General features: G+C 46.9%; 1 protein-coding gene across 1 annotated transcript; it reads left to right on the forward strand.

Annotated features, from left to right (window-relative positions):
* Positions 1–7,820: 7,820 nt before the first annotated feature.
* Positions 7,821–21,615, forward strand: ELOA (elongin A). Its single transcript, XM_082612557.1, has 11 exons — positions 7,821–7,966; positions 12,777–12,833; positions 13,616–13,722; positions 14,258–15,452; positions 15,838–15,952; positions 17,525–17,680; positions 17,782–17,879; positions 18,927–19,107; positions 19,360–19,471; positions 20,071–20,246; positions 21,229–21,615. The coding sequence occupies exons 1-11, from the start codon at positions 7,892–7,894 to the stop codon at positions 21,288–21,290; spliced, it is 2,334 nt and encodes a 777-aa protein (XP_082468683.1). The 5' UTR covers positions 7,821–7,891; the 3' UTR covers positions 21,291–21,615.
* Positions 21,616–23,432: the final 1,817 nt, after the last annotated feature.

Genomic DNA, 23,432 nt, shown 5'->3' on the forward strand with positions numbered 1-23,432 from the left:
CATAAATAAAAGGAGTCTAAGCAATTGTTAGAGAAGTGTGCAGAGGGAGAGAGTTTGAGAGAGCAAACATATTTTAAGAGCCCAGGAGGGTTCAGGGCAGTAGGAATTTCGAGGAGAAGATGGACTCAAGAAATGTTTGGGAATGAAAATCACCAGGATGATTTCAATGTCACAGGAGAGAAAAGAGGAATCAAGAATGACTTTCACGTTTCAAGCCTGGAGGAACGTGGGTAGATCATGGCGCCAGCTATAGATGTGGGGAACAGTGATCTAGGAAGGGGGGATGGTAAGGCCAAGTGTGCACATCTCGCATTTGAGATGCCCAACCAACAGCCAGGATGAGGGTTCGGAGCAGAACTACTGGGCCCAGGCAGTCCTCAAGGCTGAGGGTGTGAGCCTCTGATAGACCACCTATGGGGGCAGCCGTTTTGGTGTGGGTGCTTCCTTGCATTTCCTCTCAGGCTAAAAACTGATCTTTGCCCTCCTCTGTGAAGTAGATGGAAGTCCTGGGGCAGCAGCGTTCTCAGTCATCTCGGTCTCAGCAGCTCCTAGCTCACTAGAGGAAAGGAGTTTTGAGGAGAAGATGGCAAGTTCCACTTTGGTTTTTTGTTTTTGTTTTTGTTTTTGTTTTGCGGTACGCAGGCCTCTCACCGTTGTGGCCTCTCCCATTGCGGATCACAGCCTCCGGACGCGCAGGCTCAGCGGCCATGGCTCACGGGCCTAGCCACTCCACGGCATGTGGGATCTTCCCGGACCGGGGCACGAACCCGCATCGGCAGGCGGACTCTCAACCACTGCGCCACCAGGGAAGCCCCGCAAGTTCCACTTTGAACCTGCTGAGCCATAGGGCCATGGGGGACATCGAGGAGGAATATCCATCCAGATAGATTCTGCCCTCCATCAAGGCAATCTAAAGTTTGGGACTAGACCTATAGATTTGGGAATCACCAGCCTATAGATGGTGGTAGAAGCCATGAGAATAGATGAGAATGCCCAAAGACAGTGTGGTATCATAATAGTAACAGGCCCAGGACTAAACTCAGAGGAACTACAGCATTTAAGGGGTGAGAAGTGGTGGGAAAGGAGAACATGAAGGATACAGAAAAGGAGCAGTTGGAAACTTTCAAAGTTAATCAGGAGAGGAAGTGTCATGGAAGCCAACAAATGGAGTTTCCCAGAGAGGAGAAATCACCAGTGTCAGATACAGCAGAGAGATCCACCACAGTAAAAACACCTTCAGATGTTGCAGTTGGGATTTTACTGGTGACCTTGAAAAGTTATTTTCAGTAGAGTAGTGAGAATAGAAACCAACATTCATATTGATTGAGGCGATGAACAAGCATAGATAGCAAATGTACACTGTTCTTTGCAGGGGCATATAACAGACCTTTGTTATTTGTTCATGCAATAAATATCTATTGACTGCCTACTGTGTGCCAGGCACTGTCCTAGGTGTTGATGAATAAAGCAGTGAACAAAAACAGAATTTATATTCTAGGGATGGAGAGACAGACACTATATGAAATACAGCTGATCTTTGAACATCATGGGTGTCAAATGCATGGGTCCACTTACAGATGGATTTTTTTCCCATACATATATATATACTATGTTTACTATGCAAGGTTGGTTGAATCCACAGATGGGGAACCATGGATACAGAGGGCTGACTGTAAAGTTATATGGGGATTTTCGAGGGGTGTCGGCGCCCCTAACCCCCCTGTGTTGTTCAAGGATCAAGTGTATATCAGGGGATGATAAGTGTTTTGAAGAAAAATATAGCGACAGAGGTGTGTGGGTGTGTGTGCATGTGTGCACCACTTTATATAAGGTGATTAGGTCAAGTCTCTCTGATCAGATGACTGTTATAAGGTATTGTTGAGTTTGTTTTAAAGCACAGTATTGGGGCTTCCCTGGTGGCACAGTGGTTGAGAGTCTGCCTGCCGATGCAGGGGACACGGGTTCGTGCCCCGGTCCGGGAAGATCCCACATGCCGCGGAGCGGCTGGGCCCGTGAGCCATGGCTGCTGGGCCTGCGCGTCCGGAGCCTGTGCTCCGCAACGGGAGAGGCCACAACAGTGAGAGGCCCGCGTACAGAAAACAAACAAACAAACAAACAAACAAAAAAGTCCTTACCACGGTCTCTAAAACCCTCCATAATCTGCCCCCTGCCTTCCTCACCAATTCATCTGGTACTGCCCCTCCCCTTTCTCGGTCCACTCCAGCACCAAAGCTGGAGTGAGTGAATGAAGGAATGAAGGAATGAAGTGTGTCAGTTGGATGGTGTCTTCCCAAGTGGCCTCTCTGGCAAGGGGAAACAAGGCAGCTTAAGGTCACAAAGCTTGAGCTTTGGTGCTGGACACACCTGGCTTTGACTCCTGGCTGTGCTGCTTACAAGTTCTGTGGCTTTAGGTAGGTCACAAATCCTCAGTCTCCTCATCTGTGAAATGGAGAGTATATGATATCTATATTGCAAGATTGCTTTTAGGTACAGTTGACAGTTAATGGAAATTGCTTAGCATAATGTGTGGCACGTTGTAAGTGCCAAGAATTGGCAGTAGTGTTACCACCATTGTTATTGCTATCATTGCTTCGATACATCAGGCCTCCTCAGGTAACAGACGAGGAAGCAGGCCTCGCCAGCGTCAAGCAACGAGCCAGGGAAGGAGGAGAGGTGACCAGCACCCAGGTGTTCAGGTATGGAGTGCAAGCCAGTGTCGGCTTCCGAGCTGAGCAGACCTTGGTTCGTGTTTTGGGGTTGTCATTTACCACGTTTGAGCTAGTTGCTTTACCTCTCTGAGCCTTGGGTTCTCCATCCTTAAAATGCCTCATGAGGTTGTTGGAAGGTGGAGAAATAACATAAAGGTAGCCCAGAGCTGGGCCACCTATAAGGCACTCAACAAGCAGCAGTTCTTCCCACCTCAGCGGTGGTGCTGCCTTCTTAATCTTCTCTGCTTAACCCAGTGGTTGGTTGGTTGGTTGGTTTTCCCAAAGAGATAAGGGAGACACGGACCCCTTTGAGAATTCGTAACCTGTGGACACCCAAACTCAGAGGGTTCCTAAACCTTTGCTGATAGTGGGGGTGAAAATTTAATAGATCCAGACTTAATCCAATAAATCAATCTCTCCTTCTCCCTCCGTCCTCCCTGTTCTTTCTCTTTACTGTCCGGCCCTATGTGTGCCTGGCAAGCTGCTTTTATTTAGCTCGCACTTTTTCTAACTACTTACCTCTAAGGGCATTCTCAGCAAAGACCACAACCACACTCTCAGTTTCTGGAGCTGAGGGCATGGTGTCCCTTAAGTTTCCAAAGCAGCAATTTCCTTATCTGTAAAATGGACGGTGAGGATTAATTTAGATAGCATTGTTGGTTGATAGCACTTTGCCAGGTATGTTCACACATAATCTCATTAAATCCAAACAATAATTCTGTGAGGTAGACCTTTCATTCAACTCAGTCAATGTTAAGTGCCTACTATGTTCTAGGTAGTTTTAGCCACAGTGGTGCCTCATGGAGCACACAGAGGGGGAAGAGACTATAAAAACATGAACCACTAAATAAGGCAGTTTCAAATTGTGATAGATGTTATAACAAAAATGAAACAAGGGGCTTCCCTGGTGGCGCAGTGGTTGAGAGTCCACCTGCCGATGCAGGGGACACGGTTTTGTGCCCCGGTCCGGGAAGATCCCAAATGCCGCGGAGCGGCTGGGCCTGTGAGCCATGGCCGCTGAGCCTGCGTGTCCGGAGCCTGTGCTCCGCAACGGGAGAGGCCACAACAGTGAGAGGCCCACGTGCCGTAAAAAAAAAAAAAAAAAAAAAAAAGAAACAAGGTAAAGAGCTAAGGGACAGGTGGTTAGGTTACTACCTGGATACAATTTATGTAAATTCATAGTATAAAAGTATCAAAGTATATCCTTGATACTTCTTTATTATTTATTTATTTATTTATTATGCGGTACACGGGCCCCTCACCGTTGCGGCCTCTCCCGTTGCGGAGCACAGGCTCCGGACGCGCAGGCCAAGCCACTCCGCGGCAGGTGGGATCTTCCCCGACCAGGGCACGAACCCGTGTACCCTGCATCGGCAGGCGGACTCTCAACCACTGCACCACCAGGGAAGCCCCATACTTCTTTATTTTTATAGTAGCTCACCCCCCACCCCCGTCCCTGCTCCGGCCCCATAAATACAGATTCTCAGTGGACTGCTCTCCATGGGCATTACAGAATGCTTCCGTCTGCCCTCTTAAGACAAAGGGCCTCAGGAGGTTTCTAGGCCTGATATCCTTGACTAGTTAGTAGAGAGTTTAACTGAACTTCAAGGCAAGTCTATGAAAGGTGTGGACTTTGAATCTCAGACACCATTCCTTGGAGCTGGCAGTCTTTGCTTGCATTATACCACATTTGAGGAGGGCAAATCCAGCCTGTGAAACTCAGAAAGATGCCATCCCTAAGTAAAATAACCACCAACTGAACATGTTTGAAGTATGTGAAACAAAGTTGAATGTAGTCAATTCAGAAAAATGAGCCCATTGGGGAAGAGAACAGTGGCTACAGCTGTGCAGAACGAAACTGCCCAGATGGTTTTATATTCTCCTTTACAGCAGAACATAATATTCTTTTTACTAAAGCAATGAATTTTCTCTAATAATATGTTCTTTAAAAAAAAAAACCTACTGTATGTCAGTTACTTAATATAACGTATTAATAAACTTCACAAGAAATCTATAAAGAAACAATTTCAGCCAGTTTAAGTAACTTGACCACAGCCAACATTGGTAGAGGTGGGGGTTGGAGCTCAGGTTGTCACTGAGCTCCGATCCTGTGTCCTTTAAATGCATCACCCAACAAACCTCAGATGCCACCCACTTGGTTAGAGAGAGGAGTGGCAGAGCCCAGGCCAGATGAGGTCCAAGGGGGAAGCCCTTCACCCACCAGTATTCCTCGCCCAGCACACTGTCCAGCCCACAGAATCCCACTTGACCATTCCATGAAAGGCAAGGGCCCCTTTTTTCTATCAAAGACAAAGTGGTTGGTTTTTTGTTTTGTATTGTTTTGTTTTTGTTTGGTTCCCCCCCCCCCACCCTTGTCTTTCAGTGTTTTAAATGACTCTAGTGCCAACCAGCCTGGGATTGCTCTTTTCCAAAATTAAAATGCCTTTAAGTTGTTTTCATTATAAAAGTGGAACATATTTGTTGCAAAAAGTGTGCATAGCAGAAGAGAGCAAGCCTTCCTGCCCATTTTTGTCTCCCAGGATAGCCTTAAACATGCCTTCTGAACATGTTTTGTTGTTGTTTTAAAAGATGAGTCTTTTAAATCCTCTCACAAGGGGCTGTATAGTGCTGACCCCCTCAGGTTTTCAGATGACACTCTGGGCTGGCCTTAAGTTGAATAATAATTAGTTCAGTTTTCAAGAAACCTTTATGGAATGTCACCTGTGTGCTAGGTGTTGCTGATCCAAGGTGGACAAAACAGCCTCAGACTTTAGGGAACTCATTCTGTTGTTGAAAATCCTTGCATAAACCAAGGATTAGATTGATGGTAATCCCCCAGTGAACATATACAGAGTATCACTTTTAGAACTGGTTAAACACTTTCTTTTTAATCAGAATGACACATATGACATAATTAACTGATCTGAGACGTAGACAAATATTCAAGTGTAAGAGTTCTTTACTTTGCAGGTAACCCTGCCTCAGGCTGGCATAGATGGGGTAGGGATGGGGCGCATACCCCCCAGCAGCATACATTGTTTCTTTTCATTCCGGTTGTTGAGATCTCCCTGGGTAACTTGCGCAAAGTGTTCCATGTGGCTTAAGTATATGCCAGGTCAGTTAGTCAGCAATTCTGCATCAGGAATGGGCCCATTTTTCCATTACACCAATGTTATATTTTCAAAATGGAAGGCATCGAAAATGTAAATTTAAAAGCATTTGCTGTGCAGGAGAGGGAGATTCTAGGGCCAGGACTAGAATCCAAGTCTCCTCACACCAGTTTGATGTGTTTTCCATTACACCCCATGATTGAGTCTTAGAGCACTGAATGGGTGATTATTAATCTTTATGGACGTTTTATCCAATGCTGACTATATGGACTGGATTGTGCTGGGCAACAGAGATTTAAAGTTGGACAGGTCAGGGAATTCCCTGGCAGTCCAGTGGTTAAGGCTCGGTGCTTTCACTGCGGGGGCCTCAGTTCCATCCCTGGTCAGGGAACTAAGATTCCACAGGCCACACGGTGCAGCCAAAAAATAAAATAAAGTTGGACAGGTCAGTCACTGCACTTGATAAATAAACAGCTCAGTGAGAAGACAGAAGAATAAATTGACAATTTACACCCTGAAAAGTGTTAGTTGCAGAGGAAAGGGCACCAAGCAGAAGGGGGTGGGAACACAGTGGGGGGGGGAGGGGGGCTTCTCAATTTACTGAGTGAATGAAAGCTCATTTGAAGAAACAATGTATATTGTTTCTTTTACCTTTCCCAGAGCTGAGACCTGAAGAGCCGCTGGGCTTTCCCACATTGGGTGGGAGGTCAGGTTCAGTACACTGCCAAATTGTTGATGGTGATCAGATTAGTGTGTAATCCGATATGATCTAATCAAACAAGATGTAATCAATGCTGTTTTGGTTTTTTTGTGTTTTTTTTGCGCGGTACGCGGGCCTCTCACTGCTGTGGCCCCTCCTGCCGCGGAGCACAGGCTCCGGACGCGCAGGCTCAGCGGCCACGGCCCACGGGCCCAGCCGCTCCGCGGCATGCGGGATCCTCCCGGACCGGGGCACGAACCCGTGTCCCCTGCATTGGCAGGCGGACTCCCAACCACTGCGCCACCAGGGAAGCCCAATGCTGGTATTTTAAACGAATTTTCAACTTGTTTAGTAGCTTTTTTTTTTTAGTAGTAATAATACTTCATTATTAGTAAAATTTAGTGCTTCTAGGATGAGGGTAAGGGCCCTCAAGGATGGTGTCTTGGGCTTGTCTGATTGAGGCCCTACTGATTTAGAGGAAACAGCCATTCATTCATTTATTCATTCATTCATTCAAGAAGTATTTATTTGGTACCTCTGTACCAGACACCGTTTTGGGGGGAAAGTGAGACACGGGCTATTACCTCTTGTAGCTAAACTGTTTGACTTTTGACAAATCACTTTCACTCCCTGGGCCTCAAATCCTTGACCTGTTCAGAGATGTGCGGTCACAGTGGACCTGGACTGTTTAGATTCACATTCCAACTTCACTTCTTTCCGGTTACATGACCACATGCAAGTTAATTTAGTCTCCCTGAGCTTCAGTTTCCTCATCTGTAACATGGGGATAATATGCCTCGTTTCACTGGGCTGTACTGAGAGTGAAACTTAGCTCAACCACTGGGCTTAGTGCCCCCAATCAAGGGTGGTCACTAGCGTTAATCGCTGATTTCCTGAGCCGCAGACCCACCCTGGAACCACACACAGGTGTTATTTGGGGCGTGGCTCACAGCGCAAGGGAGCGGGCTAGGATTTATAAAGGCAGGGTCCGGCGCAGTGGTCTCATCCTGCCTTGGCTGGACACCGGAGTGGTTTTCCAGGCCGTGGCTCCGCACTACGAGGACCAGAAGCGAGGCTGCCCAGCGGCGACCAGTGCGGAGCCGACGCGCCCGGGCCAAGCTGTTCGACCTCCCGGCGCTCGCGGCTCCGGGAGGGCGCAAAGGACCGGACCCCCCCCAACCACAGGCCGTGGGGGCGGGGCCTGCAGCCGGCCGGCACCCCCACACCCCGCGGCCCCTCCACCCCACTTCGCCGAGGCCCGGAAGGGACCAGTCGCTCTTCCGTCTCCGCGGGGGAGGCACAGAGGGCGGAGCTGCACCCAGAGGACGCGACGCGAGCCCAGTTCCGGCGAGGAGGCCGCGCCAGTGACAGCGATGGCGGCGGAGTCGGCGCTCCAAGTTGTGGAGAAGCTGCAGGCGCGCCTGGCCGCGAACCCGGACCCGAAGAAGGTGAGCGAGCGGGCAGCGCGGAGGGGGCCGGGCGTTGGGCGCGGCGCGGCCCCGTAACGTTCGCGGGCCCCGGTGCGGCTCCTTCCCGAGCGGCCGGGGCCGTGGGGGCTCGGACCCGGAGCGCGGCCCCGCCGGTCTGCGGCCTGCAGTCGGGAAGTTAGTGGCCCTTGGCCGCTGCCCACGCAGTGGGACCCCGCACGGCGGGCGGCGCGCCTCGGCGGGCCCGGCCTCCCTGCCTCCCGGGCCGGGCGCCCGCGGGCTCCGGGCGGACACCGCGTGCCGGCGGGGCTCCCGGAGCCCTCCCCCGGCGTCCCGGGCCAGCTGTTTCCTGTCGGGAGAGCTCGCCCGGAGTTAACTCCTGCCCGCTCCATTCCTCGCCCTGCGAAATGTTCTGATTTCTTAGTGTCTTTTGATGTTTGTTGGGAGAAGGAGGTGGTTCTGCCTGTGCTTGATGGAGTCTAGGCTCGGTGTGTGGTCCTGCGTCTTTAAGACGTTTTTATTGCTTTGGCTTGATTATTAGAGCGTGGACCTTTTCGCTTTCTCAGTAAATCTCTTTCAAAACAAAATAAACCTCACGTCACCCTAACTAAAAACTTAGGTTGTAAATGGAAAGAAAAAAAACAAGGCTTAGAAGCTGCAGCTAGATTTCCTTCTGGCCTTGATAGAAAGGTAAGAGCTACCGATTCTGGCTGCTGCGAGTGATGGGCAACCATTTTTAATTGCACTCAGCTAGTTTTTTTCCCCCTTAACTGTTCTCTTAAGTTAAATGCATTCTTCTCTCTCTGCGACTTTTCTTCCATCCATCTTCTTGGTGTCTGGGAGAGTGTCCCGTGGATGTTAGAATTTTTTTTTTTAATTGAAATACATTGATGAAAACACTCAAGGTGTTTGACATTCTCTGTCAGCATTATAGCTGGAGTGTACAGTGTTGTAAGAGTTGGATCTCTGAACCCCAGAGTGGCTTTTGAAGAGGAAATAATCCAGGGAGGCAGTCGAAATAAAGTGGTGAGGAGATTTGAGTTCTAATTTATTTGCCAGCCATGGACATTAGGGATGTTCCTTGCCAAGCCAGTTTCCTCACCTGCTTCTTCCCAGGACAGAACCAAAAGGCAGAAGTGCTCAGTAGATGTTAATCTCCACTCTTTACAGTTTTTCTTGAAAGGCCCCTTTCTCTTCACCTCCTCTTGGCCTGTCATAGGTGAGGTTTTTTTGCCTTTGTTTCTAAAGGCTGCTCAACGCATCTCACTATCAGACCACTGTTTAACTCTTCTCATGCATACCTAGCTCAAAGGTCCACTTCTTCAGGACGACATTTTAGCTTTGTCTATGAAAACCGAAATGCTTTCACTTGTTTTGTGTTATATTTTCTATAATGGCTTCAGTACCTAGTGGACAGGCATATTTACAAGTTTCTTTTTACAATAACCCTTTGTGGGCATCTAATAAATGGTCATTATTTCCGAGTACTAGCTTGTTTTCCCAAACACTGTAGGTTTGTGACTGATTTTTTTTAAAACCCTAGAGTAATATGATGTAAATCGCCTCCATCTCCCCAGTTTGGTCTTCCATTGGGTTAAAAAAAAAAATGCACCGTGTAGCGTCTACAGTCATTTTCCCACTAGAATTTAAATTCTGAAGTAGCTTTTCCAGTAGTTGATGTGCATGAAATTTCAAATTAAGAAAAGGTTTGTTTGACTTCACATCCTATTTGAACTGTTAGTGATTGTGAGTATCTGGGCTTTCTCTTCCCAGATAGAAACTCACCCTGAGCTTCTGACTTTGCATTATGAAGATCATTTTTGCAAAGGGCACAATAGTTGGCATTCACAAATGAGCTAATGCAGAGGGAAAACTGCAAGCTGGCACACTGGCCTTCTCAACCTTCTGTTAACCCAGCAAGCTCCCACAGGTTGTTCTTGAAATTGCAAGATGATTATATAGCAGTACTGAACTTACAACTAAATCTTGATTTCAAACCATTATTAGCCAAACGGTTGATTCCACACCTATATTCATAGATTTCCTCGTATTAAACATAGGTGTTTAACTGTAACTCTTTTCACTTTAAGCCCATCTATGATCTAGGCTTACTTGGGGAAAAAGGTGTCAGGCAAACCAGGGTCACTTGGTTCCTACTATTTAAGTAGAAACAATTTTCATGGCTGGTAAAGTTACCTGTCCTGTGTTACAGTTTGAACACGGAAACTACAAAGAATACAGTTTGAAGGCAAGTGGAGAACGAGGCCGACGTTATGAACATCTTTAGCTCTTTGTGATGAAATAGTGTGCAGAGGATAACTGAGATTCCTAAGCATGGACTGTGCGAATGTTTGATATTTCTCAATGACTTGTTATCAGTTCTTGCAAACTACAACTGGTCCCTAGGTTTGATAACAGCAAGTTTCCACCTACCTGAGGATACCCAAAGTGCTTTATCATTTTAATGCTTTGTTCTTTTTTGAACCTCATTGAAAATAGAGGGGCTCTGAAGCCCTTTTTCTCTTATGTTGGGCTAAATTGGTTTGAATATCTCTAGGGTGTTAGTTTCATCTGCTTTTAAGTCGTCCCTCCTAACCCAAAACGAAGCAGAAAGGCAGCGTTTATACTTCCAATTAGTGCTAGGCTTTGAGATGAACACACCTTCAATGACTTCTGGCCCCATTCTTTTTTTTTTTTTTCTTTTGTGGTACGCAGGCCTCTCACTGTTGTGGCCTCTCCCATTGCAGAGCACAGGCTCCGGACGCGCAGGCTCAGCGGCCATGGCTCACGGGCCCAGCCGCTCCGCGGCGTGTGGGATCTTCCCAGACCAGGGCACGAACCCGTGTCCCCTGCATCGGCAGGCGGACTCTCAACCACTGCGCCACCAGGGAAGCCCTGGCCCCATTCTTATATGTGGCCTTTGTAGAGGTCCTGGGACTCTGTCCTGGTGGTGACCTTCTTTCCTCTGTGGACTCTAAACTGTCTGACAACGTAACACTAAGGAGGGGTTCTTCTGCTTTGTGTCGAGTGTGCTAAGAGGCACATGAACTACTGCTCCATTTCCTTTTCCGGTCTTCTAAGGACAGTGTCTTTATGTTGGATATTTTTCCTGGCTTTGTAGTACATGCTGTGGTAAACACACTTGACCTACTCGCTTGTTAGGCAAGTTACCTAACCTCACTGGGCTCAGTTTTAATATCTGTAAAATGGGGAACATAATATCCATTTTATAGAGTTGGTTAATGAGGATGAAATGAGGTAACACCTGTAAGGACGTAGCATAGTAGCCAGTGCACAGTAAATAGTATATAAATGCCTTCCAGGGAATGGCATTAGAGGAGACAACCTGTCTTTAACCTTTTCAGTGATTCTAAATTTTCCTTTAAGAAGAGGAATTGGCATTCATCTTTGCACCCATAGCTTTGATGACAAGAAATACACATGTACTTTGTCCTGAGTTGGATGGTGGTGGTGGTAGAATTCGAAGTGGAGGATAATTTTCACTCAACTATGAAGGTGAAACTCCTTAGATACACCACTTGGCTTCTCATAGGTTCCCAGTCAAAACAAGATTATCACGTGTGATCCAGTGGCTCTGCCTAGCAGCCAGGTTCAGTAATTATTGAAGTAGAATGACCAGAAAAACACACTTGCTACTCCGCCTAGTAGCAATATAGCTACTAATTGTAGCCTGGGCTACACATAGGAAAAGAACAGATCTTGTTATCAGATATTTAACTATCAAGGTAGCCACAGTTAATCTATTTTGAACTACTTGTACTTTTCAGCACTCCTCGAATGGTAGGTATATTTATATATACATACATATTTCCTAGAGAATGGCATAGCCGTCATGACTTCAGGTAGAAGTGGAGCAAGTAGGAATTGGCTGGGGAATATCTGGTAGAGGATCAAGGGTAGCCGTTTAAAGAATGGTCAGTTGATGAATGAAATGATTAATCAGAAGCAGTTATTGAGCTTGTATAGCATTCCAGGCACTATGGCTAAAGACTGCACATGGTTTGTCTCTCTGAATCCTCACAGCTTGTGAAGTACAGACAGGATCCAGTTCCTGTTTTGCAGATGAAGTAACTGAGGTTCAGAGAGGTTAGTGACTTGCACAAGATCACCCCACAAGGAAGTGGCGGGGCCAAACTGAAGCCTGTCTCTGACTCTGGAACTCTGTCTTAACAGCTCTGCTATCGGATTTTGAGCTAGCTCAAGAGAATACAGAAAAGAAATGTGACCAAACCCAGATTGCTTCTCTAATCTACCCAGACATTTTATGTTCACCATTTACAACGGCAAAGCTCTGATTCTAGCAACTTGAAATTGGTCTTGGCTTCCCACTTACGTTGAAAAAACCCAGTTCTGTTAAACACACTTTTTCTGGAAACATGATACCCTTTTTCTGTAGAGACCTCTTCTCCTTTTTACTTTCCTCTATGCCGGGTGCATGAGTAATTTCCTAAAATTGGCTCCTTTCTCAGAAAGTCTCTCTCAAAACTGGGCAGAAAGATAGTTGTTGATTACTTTTCTTAGAGCTGATAGGTTTGATTCTCTTCTCTAAGTTTTATTTCCCCTTGGTGTAGCATAGTGGCTGAAAGCACACAATCTAAAGCCGCAGACCTGAGTGAATCCTGCCCTACTTGCATCCTGGGGCAAGTACCTTAACTGTTTCGAGTCTGTTTTCACACTTGTAAAATAAGGATAACAACCATACTGTATACTACAGAACAGTGTAAGTACTTAACCATTGGATATTATTCTTATTTGTTCCAGTGAATGATTATGATTTTATAGAAATTAATGTTTATTTTATTCTCTGCAGCTATTGAAATATCTGAAGAAACTCTCCACCTTGCCTATTACAGTAGACATTCTTGCGGTAAGAACTGTGTAATTTTAGATGTTATATAGCTATATCCCCTCCCCTTCCCGACCAGAGAGATTGTACAGTAAGAGCATGGGCTTTAGAAGTGAAAGAAACCAGACACAAGGCCACATATTGTATGGTTTTATTTATATGAAATGTCCAGAATAGGCAAATCCATAGATAGAAAGTTAGATTAGTGATTGCCAGGGGTGGGGGGAATTGGGAGGAACAGCATTTCTTTTTAGGGTGATGAAAATGTTCTGGAATTAGTGGTGATGGTTGTGTAGTATTGTGAGTGTTCTGGAAACCACTGAACTGTACACTTTAAAATGGTTAAAACAGTGAATTTTATCTCAGTTTTTTTTCTAAAAATTAAAAGAACATTGGCATCTAGTCCTGGATTCAAATCCAAGTTTGTGACTTCAGGCTGTTCCTTCTTTGTAAAATGGGGCAGGTCCTAACCTCACAGAGTTATCATATAAGTATTAATTCAGACACTGTATGCCGTGCTCTTAGCTCAGTGCCTGACACCTGCCATGATCACTCTTGTTATTATTGCTAAAGTTCTAGAAGTGTTTTAATTTAGTGTTTTCCTCTTCTGAATCTGGTGCACTTTGCTGCTGTGTGTCATTAGAGGCTTGGGGCATAGACACAAAGTAACTTTGTACTGAGACTTGCAAGGTATGTTTTTGGAAGGAAGTATTGGTTTGTTGAAAAGTAGGAGGTCTTATTTCTTTAGAAAATTGTGAGCCTAATTCTACAACCCTCTAACAATTCCTTTGTCAACTTTGTAGGAAACCGGGGTTGGGAAAACGGTAAATAGCTTGCGAAAACATGAGCATGTCGGAAGCTTTGCCAAGGACCTAGTGGCCCAGTGGAAGAAGCTGGTTCCTGTGGAACGGTAAGAAAAGTTCCTCAATTCTGCCTCAATTATAAGAAATAATCCATGATCATTATAGAATACTAGAAGACATTTAAAAATAGAAATAAGAATAAGAATTTCTTAATTCAACCATCCAAAGATAAGCATTATTGACGTTTTGGAATGTTTCTTTCTAACCTGTTCTTAAAAGGCATTTTTATATAGTTGTGAATAAACTGATGTAAATTACAGCTCTTTTTTAATGTAACAAGTTAAATATTTCCCTGTGTTGAAAAGCTTTTTAAGTATTTTCACGTCCACAAGATGTTTGATCTTCTTTGTGTCCTGTAGTTAAACTCGTCATTTTCCATTTATTGACTATTTGGGCTTTCCCAGTTTTAAACCTTAGCTGAGTATCTTTGAGCAGAACCCATTTACCTTCTTCCCAAGACCTTGTTTCTAACTCTGTAAACTCTTCATCTCTTTCGTGAGTTCAGGTCCTGTGATGTTGTCCTCTGAACAAGGATTACCCTGAGATTTATATCTGCTTCATCTGCTTTTTCTTTTATTTTAGAAACACTGAGCCTGATGAACAGGACTTTGAGAAGAGCAATTCTCGAAAGCGCCCCAGGGATGCCCTGAAGGAGGAGGAGGGGGGGGAGGGGGAGGGGGACTACCCAGGGAGCTGGAGAGCCTCAGGTAGCCAGTCGTGTAGTCCTGATAACAGACAAAAAAAACACAGAAAACTCTCGGAGCTTGAGCGGCCTCACAAAGTATCTCACAGTCATGAGAGGAGAGACGAGAGAAAGAGGTACCACAGAGTTTCTCCAGTTTACTCTTCAGACCACGAATCTTCCGATTACGGCCATGTTCAGTCCCCACTGTCATCCACCAGCCCTCATCAGATGTCTGTGGACCATTACAGATCCCTGGAGGAGGACCACGAGCCCTTTGTTTCACACCAGAAGCCTGGCAAAGGCCACAGTAATGCCTTTCAGGACAGACTGGGGGCCAGTCAAGAACGACACCTGGGTGAAGCCCAAGGGAAAGAGGTCGTGAGTCAGAGCAAGGAGCACAGATCTTCCCATAAAGAAAAACGTGCGGTGAATTCCAAAGGAGATGAGAAGTCGTCTTTGAGCAGAGAAAAATCACACAAGGCCTTCTCCAAAGAGGAAAACCGGCGGAGGCCACCCTCAGGGGACGGCGCAAAGGAGAAACTGCCCTCTAGTGGTGTCAAGAAGGAGAAGGAAAAAGACGGCAGCACCAAGAAGGTTTTACCCCCCTTGGAGGTGGCATCAGACAACCACCTTAAAAAGCCAAAATACAGAGACCCAGAGAAAACCAAATCAGACAAAAACAAGCAGCGTCTAGAAAGCTTAGACACAGGCAAGGGGGCAGGAGACTTGCTGCCCAAGGCAAAAGAGAAGGTTTCTAACAACCTAAAGGCTCAAGAAGGAAAAGTAAAACCTTCTCATTTAGATAGAAAGTCAGTGGGCTCCTTCCTTAAAGCTGAGGAGGCAGATATGGATGATGAATTCGAGCAGCCCACCATGTCTTTTGAGTCATACCTCAGCTATGACCAGCCCCGGAAGAAAAAGAAAAAGATTGTGAAAACTTCAACCACGACTCCTGGAGAAAAAGGATTTAAAAAAAATGATTCAAAAAGCACTAGTAAAAACTTGGACTCAGTTCAGAAATTACCTAAGATGAACGAAAACAAGTCAGAGAAGCTTCCGCCAGCTGGATCCCATTCATCCAAGCTGAAAAAGGTAACCCCTGTGGCCCCGTCCCAGCCAGAGCACCTGGGCCGGCAGAGCTCCCGGGACGACCCCACCACTGTTTGTCTGGGCTGGCTTTCCCATGGCCTGTTGAATTTCAGTTTGAAGTAGTTTCCTCCCGGCCTCTCTGGCCACCTCTCTCTGGCCACCAGGGTCAGTAGAACCCAAGAAAAGTATTTTCTGAGGCATCCCATTGTGCTGGGCCCATCTCCCCGTATCTCCTGACTTAGGTAGTGTCAGGCACAGCTGCCGCCCCTCCTGCAGGCTGGATATGCGTGTGAAGTTATCTGCCACGTCAACACTGCTGGGCGTCGACTGGGGGAAAGAGCTGTGCTTGTAGAAAGAGGCTCTCCAGTCACTGGTCTCTTCTCTGCAGGTCCCCAGCGATGCGCTGCCAGTGTTACCAGACCTTCCATTACCTGTGATACAGGCCAATTACCGCCCACTTCCTTCCCTTGAATTGATGTCTGCCTTCCAACCAAAGCGAAAAGGTAATTTTCTTTGTCTTTTTTTAATGGAGAAAATGGTGGGTTTTTTTTTTGTTTTTTTTGTTTGTTTGTTTTTTGTTTTGCTGCACGCGGGCCTCTCACTGTTGTGGCCTCTCCCGCTGCGGAGCGCAGGCTCAATGGCCATGGCTCACGGGCCCAGCCGCTCTGCGGCATGTGGGATCTTCCCGGACCGGGGCACAAACCCGTGTCCCCTGCATCGGCAGGCAGACTCTCAACCGCTGCGCCACCAGGGAAGCCCAATGGAGAAAATGGTTTTAAAAATTCATTCATGGTCTGTCATCAGATTTTGGTGGATTTCCTAAGAGCACAGGTTCTGGAGTTTGATGCCTTGGGTTTGAATCTCAGCTCTGGCTTCTACTACAAGTTACATGAACTTGGGTAACAACTTAATTTCCTTGGACTTCAGTTTCATATTCTGTGAATGGGAGTAATAATGGTATCTGCCTGTGAGGTGGATTGAAAGTGATAATGCTGGTAAAGCTCTGAGCTCTGGGTTTTTACACACAGTGTTTGCTAAATCTTAGCTGCTGCTATTACCAGCAGGCTTTTACTCTGTACATTCCATAGGGGCTTAAAAAGAAGGCTAGGGACTTCCCTGGTGGTGCAGTGGTTAAGAATCTGCCTGCTGGGCTTCCCTGGTGGCGCAGTGGTTGAGAGTCTGCCTGCTAATGCAGGGGACACGGGTTCGAGCCCTGGTCTGGGAGGATCCCACATGCCGTGGAGCAACTAGGCCCGTGAGCCACAGTTACTGAGCCTGCGCGTCTGGAGCCTGTGCTCCGCGACGGGAGGGGTTGCGATGGTGAGAGGCCCGCACACCGCGATGAAGAGTGGCCCCCACTTGCCACAACTGGAGAAAGCCCTCGCACAGAAACGAAGAACCAACACAGCAAAAATAAATAAATAAATTAAAAAAAAAAAAAAAAAGAATCTGCCTGCCAACGCAGGGGACACAGGTTCGACCCCTGGTCTGGGAAGATCCCACATGCCGCTAGAGCAACTAAGCCCATGCGCCACAACTACTGAAACCCATGTGCCTAGAGCCCATGGTCTGCAACACGAGAAGCCACTGCAGTGAGAAGCCCGCGTACCACAACGAAGAGTAGCCCCCACTTGCTGCAACTAGAGAAAGCCCGCGTGCAGCAACGAAGGCCCAAATGCAGCCAAAAAAAAAATAAATAAAGGCTAGTTTTAATAGCAAAACAATTAGATGCTACATAGGTGTCCCTTAGCAAGAGAGTAACGGATCATGGTTCATCCACACAGTGGCATCCTATGCAGCCGTTTAAAAAAAGAAGTAGAAAATCTATGTACTGATGTGATTTCTAAAATGTAAATGACAGAATGGTTATAGTATGTTATTGATTGGTTAAAAAGGAATAAAATAAATATTAGTTTATTTTTGCATAGACTTTCTGGAAGGACACAAGAAACTGGTAGCATTGGTTGTCTTTGAGAAAGGAAACGGGGAGGCTGGGGAGTGCCGTGGAAGGAGAGTTTTCACTGTATTGCTCAGTGCCTTTTATAACTCACACTTCTGTTTTTCTTGCCCTACAGCACTCTCCTCACCCCAGGAAGAGGGAGAAGCTGGATTCACCGGACGAAGAATGAATTCCAAGATGCAGGTCTATTCTGGTTCCAAGTGTGCCTGTCTCCCCAAAATGATGACCTTGCACGAGCAGTGCATCCGGGTGCTTAAAAACAACATCGACTGTAAGTCACACGCTTCTCTCTTGCTCTTCAGCACGTTGTGGCACTGGGACACCGGGTGACTTGGCCGCTACTCAGTGCTTTTCCCCTTTGATTCTCTTCAGCAATCTTCGAAGTGGGAGGCGTCCCATATTCTCTTCTTGAACCTGTTCTGGAGAGGTGTACACCTGATCAGTTATATCGCATAGAGGAGTACAATCACGTGAGTATTCTGTTTGGATGGGAAGAGGGCAGTGTGCTGGCTTGCGTCTCCAGAAGTAGCTTTGTCTCTGAATCTGCCACGGTGATGGGCAGGTGGTGGTCGGATCACTGTTCTGGGTTTGTCTATGGGCCTTTAAACAGGCAGGTTTTTAGCACCTGCTCCTGGCATCTTAAGTAGGCCTCTTGGGCTAGAATCAAGATGGGATTGAAAGGTGGGAGAGGGGGACCATTTCCCACGCCTCCCTTGAGCTTGCCTAGTTACAGAGGTCAAGGGAGAATTCTAGCAGCACAGCCCTTGGGATCCAGGGCAGGGACAGAGCCATGTGTTGACACTCAGGTGTCTGGTGAATATAAGGGTGGCCGGGTGTCTCCTAGAGACAAACAGATCTATCCCCCAATCCTCCTAATGCGGGAGATGCTCATCTGATTGCATTAGCTGTCTCTAATTCAAAGGATCTACGACATATCCTTCTTAAGTGGCCCCTCGCCATTGCAGTTCAGTGTAGTGATGGGGAAATGCCTGGATTTGACTTCATCCCAGTTCCTACTCTGCACTGATCTTCTAAAGGAAAAGACTGATCTTAAACTAATTTCTGTGTTGCCTTCTCTCCTAGTCCCACAACCCCCTAAAGCAGCTAGTATAGTGCCTCACACTTAACTTTTTTATTTTTTTCCAGTACGCGGGCCCCTCACTGTTGTGGCCTCTCCCGTTGCGGAGCGCAGGCTCTGGACGCGCAGGCTCAGCGGCCATGGCTCACGGGCCCAGCCGCTCCGTGGCATGTGGGATCTTCCCGGACCAGGGCACGAACCCGTGTCCCCTGCATTGGCAGGCGGACTCTCAATCACTGCGCCACCAGGGAAGCCCACACTTAACATTTTTTAATTCAGTGATTTGGGTTTCTTTCCTAGAACTGTGGTATTTTAATACACTACTACTACTAAGAAGACCAAAATATCATTAGGAAGCTGGTCCCCCTGTGTGATTAAGGATAGAAAAGAAATGTGTAAGGGTACTTGCATGTAAATGATGTCCTGGTTCTGATTTTAGGTATTAATTGAAGAAACGGATCAATTATGGAAAGTTCATTGTCACCGAGACTTTAAGGATGAAAGGCCAGAAGAGTATGAGTCGTGGCGGGAGATGTACCTGCGGCTTCAGGATGCCCGAGAGCAGCGGCTGCGACTCCTCACAAAGAACATCCGATCTGCGCACGCCAATAAGCCCAAAGGTAAGGGGGCAGCGTGGGTCTGGCAGAAGAGTGAGCCCTGTGCTCTGGTCAACAGCAGGGCTGCGGTGGGCTCAGCTATGGTATCACCTCTGGCCCCCAAATCTCTCCTGCATTTGCGGAAGACGGCAAAGGGTGAGGTGTTTCTTCTGCCACTATGCATGCTCCCCTACAGAGGGGTTTCCAGGGTTGATAATCCCCTACCTTTAGCATCTCAGCTCAAGAAGGCAGGTGTTAATCTCCATTCCTCCGCAGGCCGACAAGCAAAAATGGCCTTTGTCAACTCTGTGGCCAAGCCACCTCGTGATGTTCGAAGGAGGCAGGAGAAGTTTGGAACAGGAGGAGCAGCTGTGCCTGAGAAAATCAGGTAACATCTCTGCCCCCTGTGGTTTCCGCCTGCTCAGGGAGAGAGAGAGCCCAAGAGCTTATCTTTCAGCCGTGAGAGGCAGCCCAGGGGCAAGAAGCGATTCATTTCGGGGGTGAAAGCGTGGCAGTGCAGAGTGGGTTCTGCAGGCTGACCTTGACCGTCTGGGCACTTGACCTCCCTGAACCTCAGCGTCCTTGACTGCACTGTGGGCAAGATAGTGATTCCTGCCCCTAGGTGGGGTCGGGGTGGGGGTGTGGTCAAGACTAAATGGAGAACAGGGCCTGGCTTCTGGGACATATCCCCTAAGGCTTTCCCTTTCCCCATTTAAACAAAAAACATACTACTATGATGACTAAATTATCTAAGTAGTAAGCATTGTCGAAATACAGATTTACACCTAAACACTGAAAAGTTAGTCGAGATCATCATTCATTCTGAAGGCCTGCCACAGTCACTTCCGAGCCATCACCAGAATCTAGGGTACTAGGTCCACTGGTCAAAGCCACAGAACTGAGTCCTCAGACCAGCCAGCTTCAGGCTGTCGGTGCCGAGGGCAGATTTCTCCTGCTCCTGACTGGCAGCTTTGCTCTGTGTCCCAGGATCAAGCCAGCACCGTACCTCTCAGGAAGCAGCCGCTTGGGCAGTGGCGGCAGCAACAGCTTTCACGCCAGCCCCGAGGAGCCGGCCTACGACGGCCCGAGTACCAGCAGTGCCCACTCGGCACCCGTGGTCAGCAGCACTGTTTCCTGTGATCCCAGGAAACCGACTGTAAAGAGTAGGTAACTTGGAGCTCCTGCTCAGATACTTCAAAACTAGTATTTGAACCCCTCTAATGTTATTACTGCTGCATCACACTTTGTGTGTTAGATGTAGCGTACGTGATGCCTTGCACACAGCTGGTCTAAATGTCAGGGCCTCCTTCCCCTGCTTTGTTCGTAGTGCATATTTCGTGTGTCATTTAAATTATGATCGTAGTGAATATTCATTTTGGTACTCTGCTTTTTTTTTCTTTTCTTTTTTTCAACCTAAATGTAAACCTGTTTCTCCAGGCAATAACATGGAGTTTCCAACTGTTATTATTAACAGCTAAATAATTTTATTGAAGTTTTAATAACCTTATAACCCCACCTTCCAAGTCTTTTTTTGTATCGAGTTGGGTCTCTTTCGTATTTTACTAACTTTACTACTGTAGACTATCCCCAGTATTCTACAGCGGTGTCCTAACTTAAGAAAGGCATTATTCTGGATTTACTTCAGGACCCACAGGAGGGTGGGAGTCCTGACTTGCACTTTGGCTCGGTTCAGGTGAACCAGGCTAGAGGGCAGGCTAGTCGTTCCTCGGTGGTTTGTGCATTTAGCTCATCTCAGACCTGTTGCTACACTGGACAGACAGGTATGGGAGGGGGTGCTTTTGGCTGCTTTGGATATTGGTGAGGCAGAGTTCAATTGCGGCTCAGAATGGCCTTTAGAGTCTGGCAAGGCGTGAACTCCAGTTCTGCCACTTACCGTACAGGGTCCAGCCTGAGTCTTGGTGAAGTTGTGAGAATTAGAGGGAATGATTGTCAGGGGCCTGGCAGGTGCTGGCGAAGTGTTACCTTTGGGCTGCTGCTTTTCTATGGGGTTGGCAGGTAACTGCTACTTGTATCCATTTGTCTGGCTGTGTAGAGCCAAGAGTAACAAGGCTTTGTTTGATTGTAAACCACTGGTGTCCACACTGCCATGGATCTGAAACAACTGCCTTATTTCTCTTTTCACAGAAATTGCCCCAATGATGGCCAAGACGATTAAAGCTTTCAAGAACAGATTCTCCCGACGATAAACTGAGGACTTACCTTGGAAATGAAATTTGCGGGGAGGAATATGAGGACAAGGGGGGGTTGGGGAATGGAACTTCCAGAGGAGACCAGGATCTTTCGCTTCGTGGAGGCTTTTGGTCTCCGAGTCCTGCACAGTCAGCAGGCGTCGTGCCTGTGCCCGTGTCCGCAGCTGCCGCCTCCCTGCCTGGCGAGCACTTCCGAGTTCTGAAGATGTGAAGCCTCACGCTCACTGAGGATTTTAAGGTCAATTGTACCTTTGTCGTCAATTACCTTCTTTGTAAACTATAAGACATAGTTTTAATTAATAAATATTGCCCCCAGATTGTATTTATATTACCCCCAGGTTTTTTTTTGTTTTTGGGGTTTTTTTTTGTTTTGTTTTTTTCCGGTCCTCTACCACACACTTAGCCTTTTATTTTTAGGGTTCTTTGTTAGACAAAAGCCTATTGAAAGCCTCTCCCCGTCCCAATTCATCTCTCCTGAGTAGACTTTGGCCCAGAGAGAGGACTGGGTGTCCCCAGAGCCTGTGTGGCATGTGCTGCATGTAGAGCGAGGAATGGTCCTGGGCTGCCTGTCCTGGAGGGGGAGCCCCGGTGTAGTGACAGGAAGTGTTCAGGTCGGACACCCCCCACCTCTTTGACCCTCAGTTGCTTTGAGGTCCTGTGCAGGTGCATCTCTTTCCTACTCATTCAGGGAATTATTTATTAAGGGAAGTTCTAGAGTCTTTCCCCGCATCCTTTTTGCCAGGTCCCACTGTTTTTGAGGCTCACTAGAGGGCACAGAGCTCCAGTATTTTTACAATTTCCGGTTTCTAATTCAAAACTTTAGGGTTTTTTTCCTCCCCTATTTTTCCTTCTCCCCACTGGCATGGGGCAAGACGCAAACACATGGCAGGGCTTTCTGTAGGCCCCCGAATACAACTTTAGAGTTTTAAAATCCAGCACTGTAATCTAGTCCCTGTGAATTGCTACTAGAGGTGAATGGTTTTAAAAGGTAATGCTGTGTTGGAAATTGGTTTCGTTTTTGCCTTTCTTTAAAAGGTAAGATCATGTGATTGAAAGAGCACAACAATTTGCTGTGTTTTGTAGGGAACTTAGCAGCTTGAAACTCTCTCTACTTTTTGAATCTTTAAACCAGAATTTGGAGGTAAGGGCCAGTTTAAGGAAAGGGTCTGAGCTGTAGCATCAGGATGGAGGAGCCACAAGGGCATCCACCAGTCTTGGGAAGGGAGTATCTCACTTTCGAGTTGACATGGGGGAAAAATCAGAACTAGGAGGACAGTGTCAGTGTCCTTCTTGGCTATTGAAGGACAGTAATCTAGTAGGAACCCACTTGGTTGTGACCCAGGTAGAAGTAGATACTATAAATTTGAGAAGCCCATCCTTAAGAAACCTGAGAAGCAGATTGAGGGCGTGGTTAGTGTGATAGCCCATGGAGCTTGGCAGTTACCAGTCCCTTTGACAAGCTCACTCAAAGCCCAGAATATGGAGCCCACTGTTTTTAACCATCCTGGAGACCTCAGTTAGGCTAACTCTGAAGATTGCAGAGCGACGCAGCAAGAAGTCTGTGCAGCAGAAGCACTGTTCAGTGTACGTTGCTGTGCAGGGTACCTGAGGGACACAAGTATTGCTGTGTTTTAATTTGCTGTATTTTTGAATTGGGTAAAGCATTCTTTCTCTTGATTGTTTGTATTACCATTCCACCAGTCCCCCAGCCTGCTCCCCAAATGTGATACTAGAAAGCCTCTTATCTAAAACCAAATGAGCGTCTGGGTCAGGTGCCAGACACCTGTTGCCTAGAATAGCTTCCTCTAGGTGTCCACGCCTTGAATTTCTCTCTTACCTGTGTGTTCAACTCTTTACCATTGAAACCAGTTTTTCATATTTGATACAGCTGTGTATGATTTAATTTCCTTTATTAGGAGTCTTTGGGCAGGGAGGGAAGAAAAGACACATCCCAACATCACTATCCATCTTTGGATCACCCCTGTTTGCATAGAGCCAGATCTTTCCCTCTCCCCCCTCAAGACTGTCTGCATTAGGGATGTGACTTGGTGAGAAGAGGGAAGAGGAAAAACTGAGTTTCTAAACTACCACCTCTCCTGGGTTATTGAAATGCCTGCAGAGCAGACACAGGATGATGTT

Source organism: Mesoplodon mirus (assembly GCF_964341445.2).
Source record: "Mesoplodon mirus genome assembly, chromosome: 3".
Classification (NCBI taxonomy): domain Eukaryota; kingdom Metazoa; phylum Chordata; class Mammalia; order Artiodactyla; family Ziphiidae; genus Mesoplodon; species Mesoplodon mirus.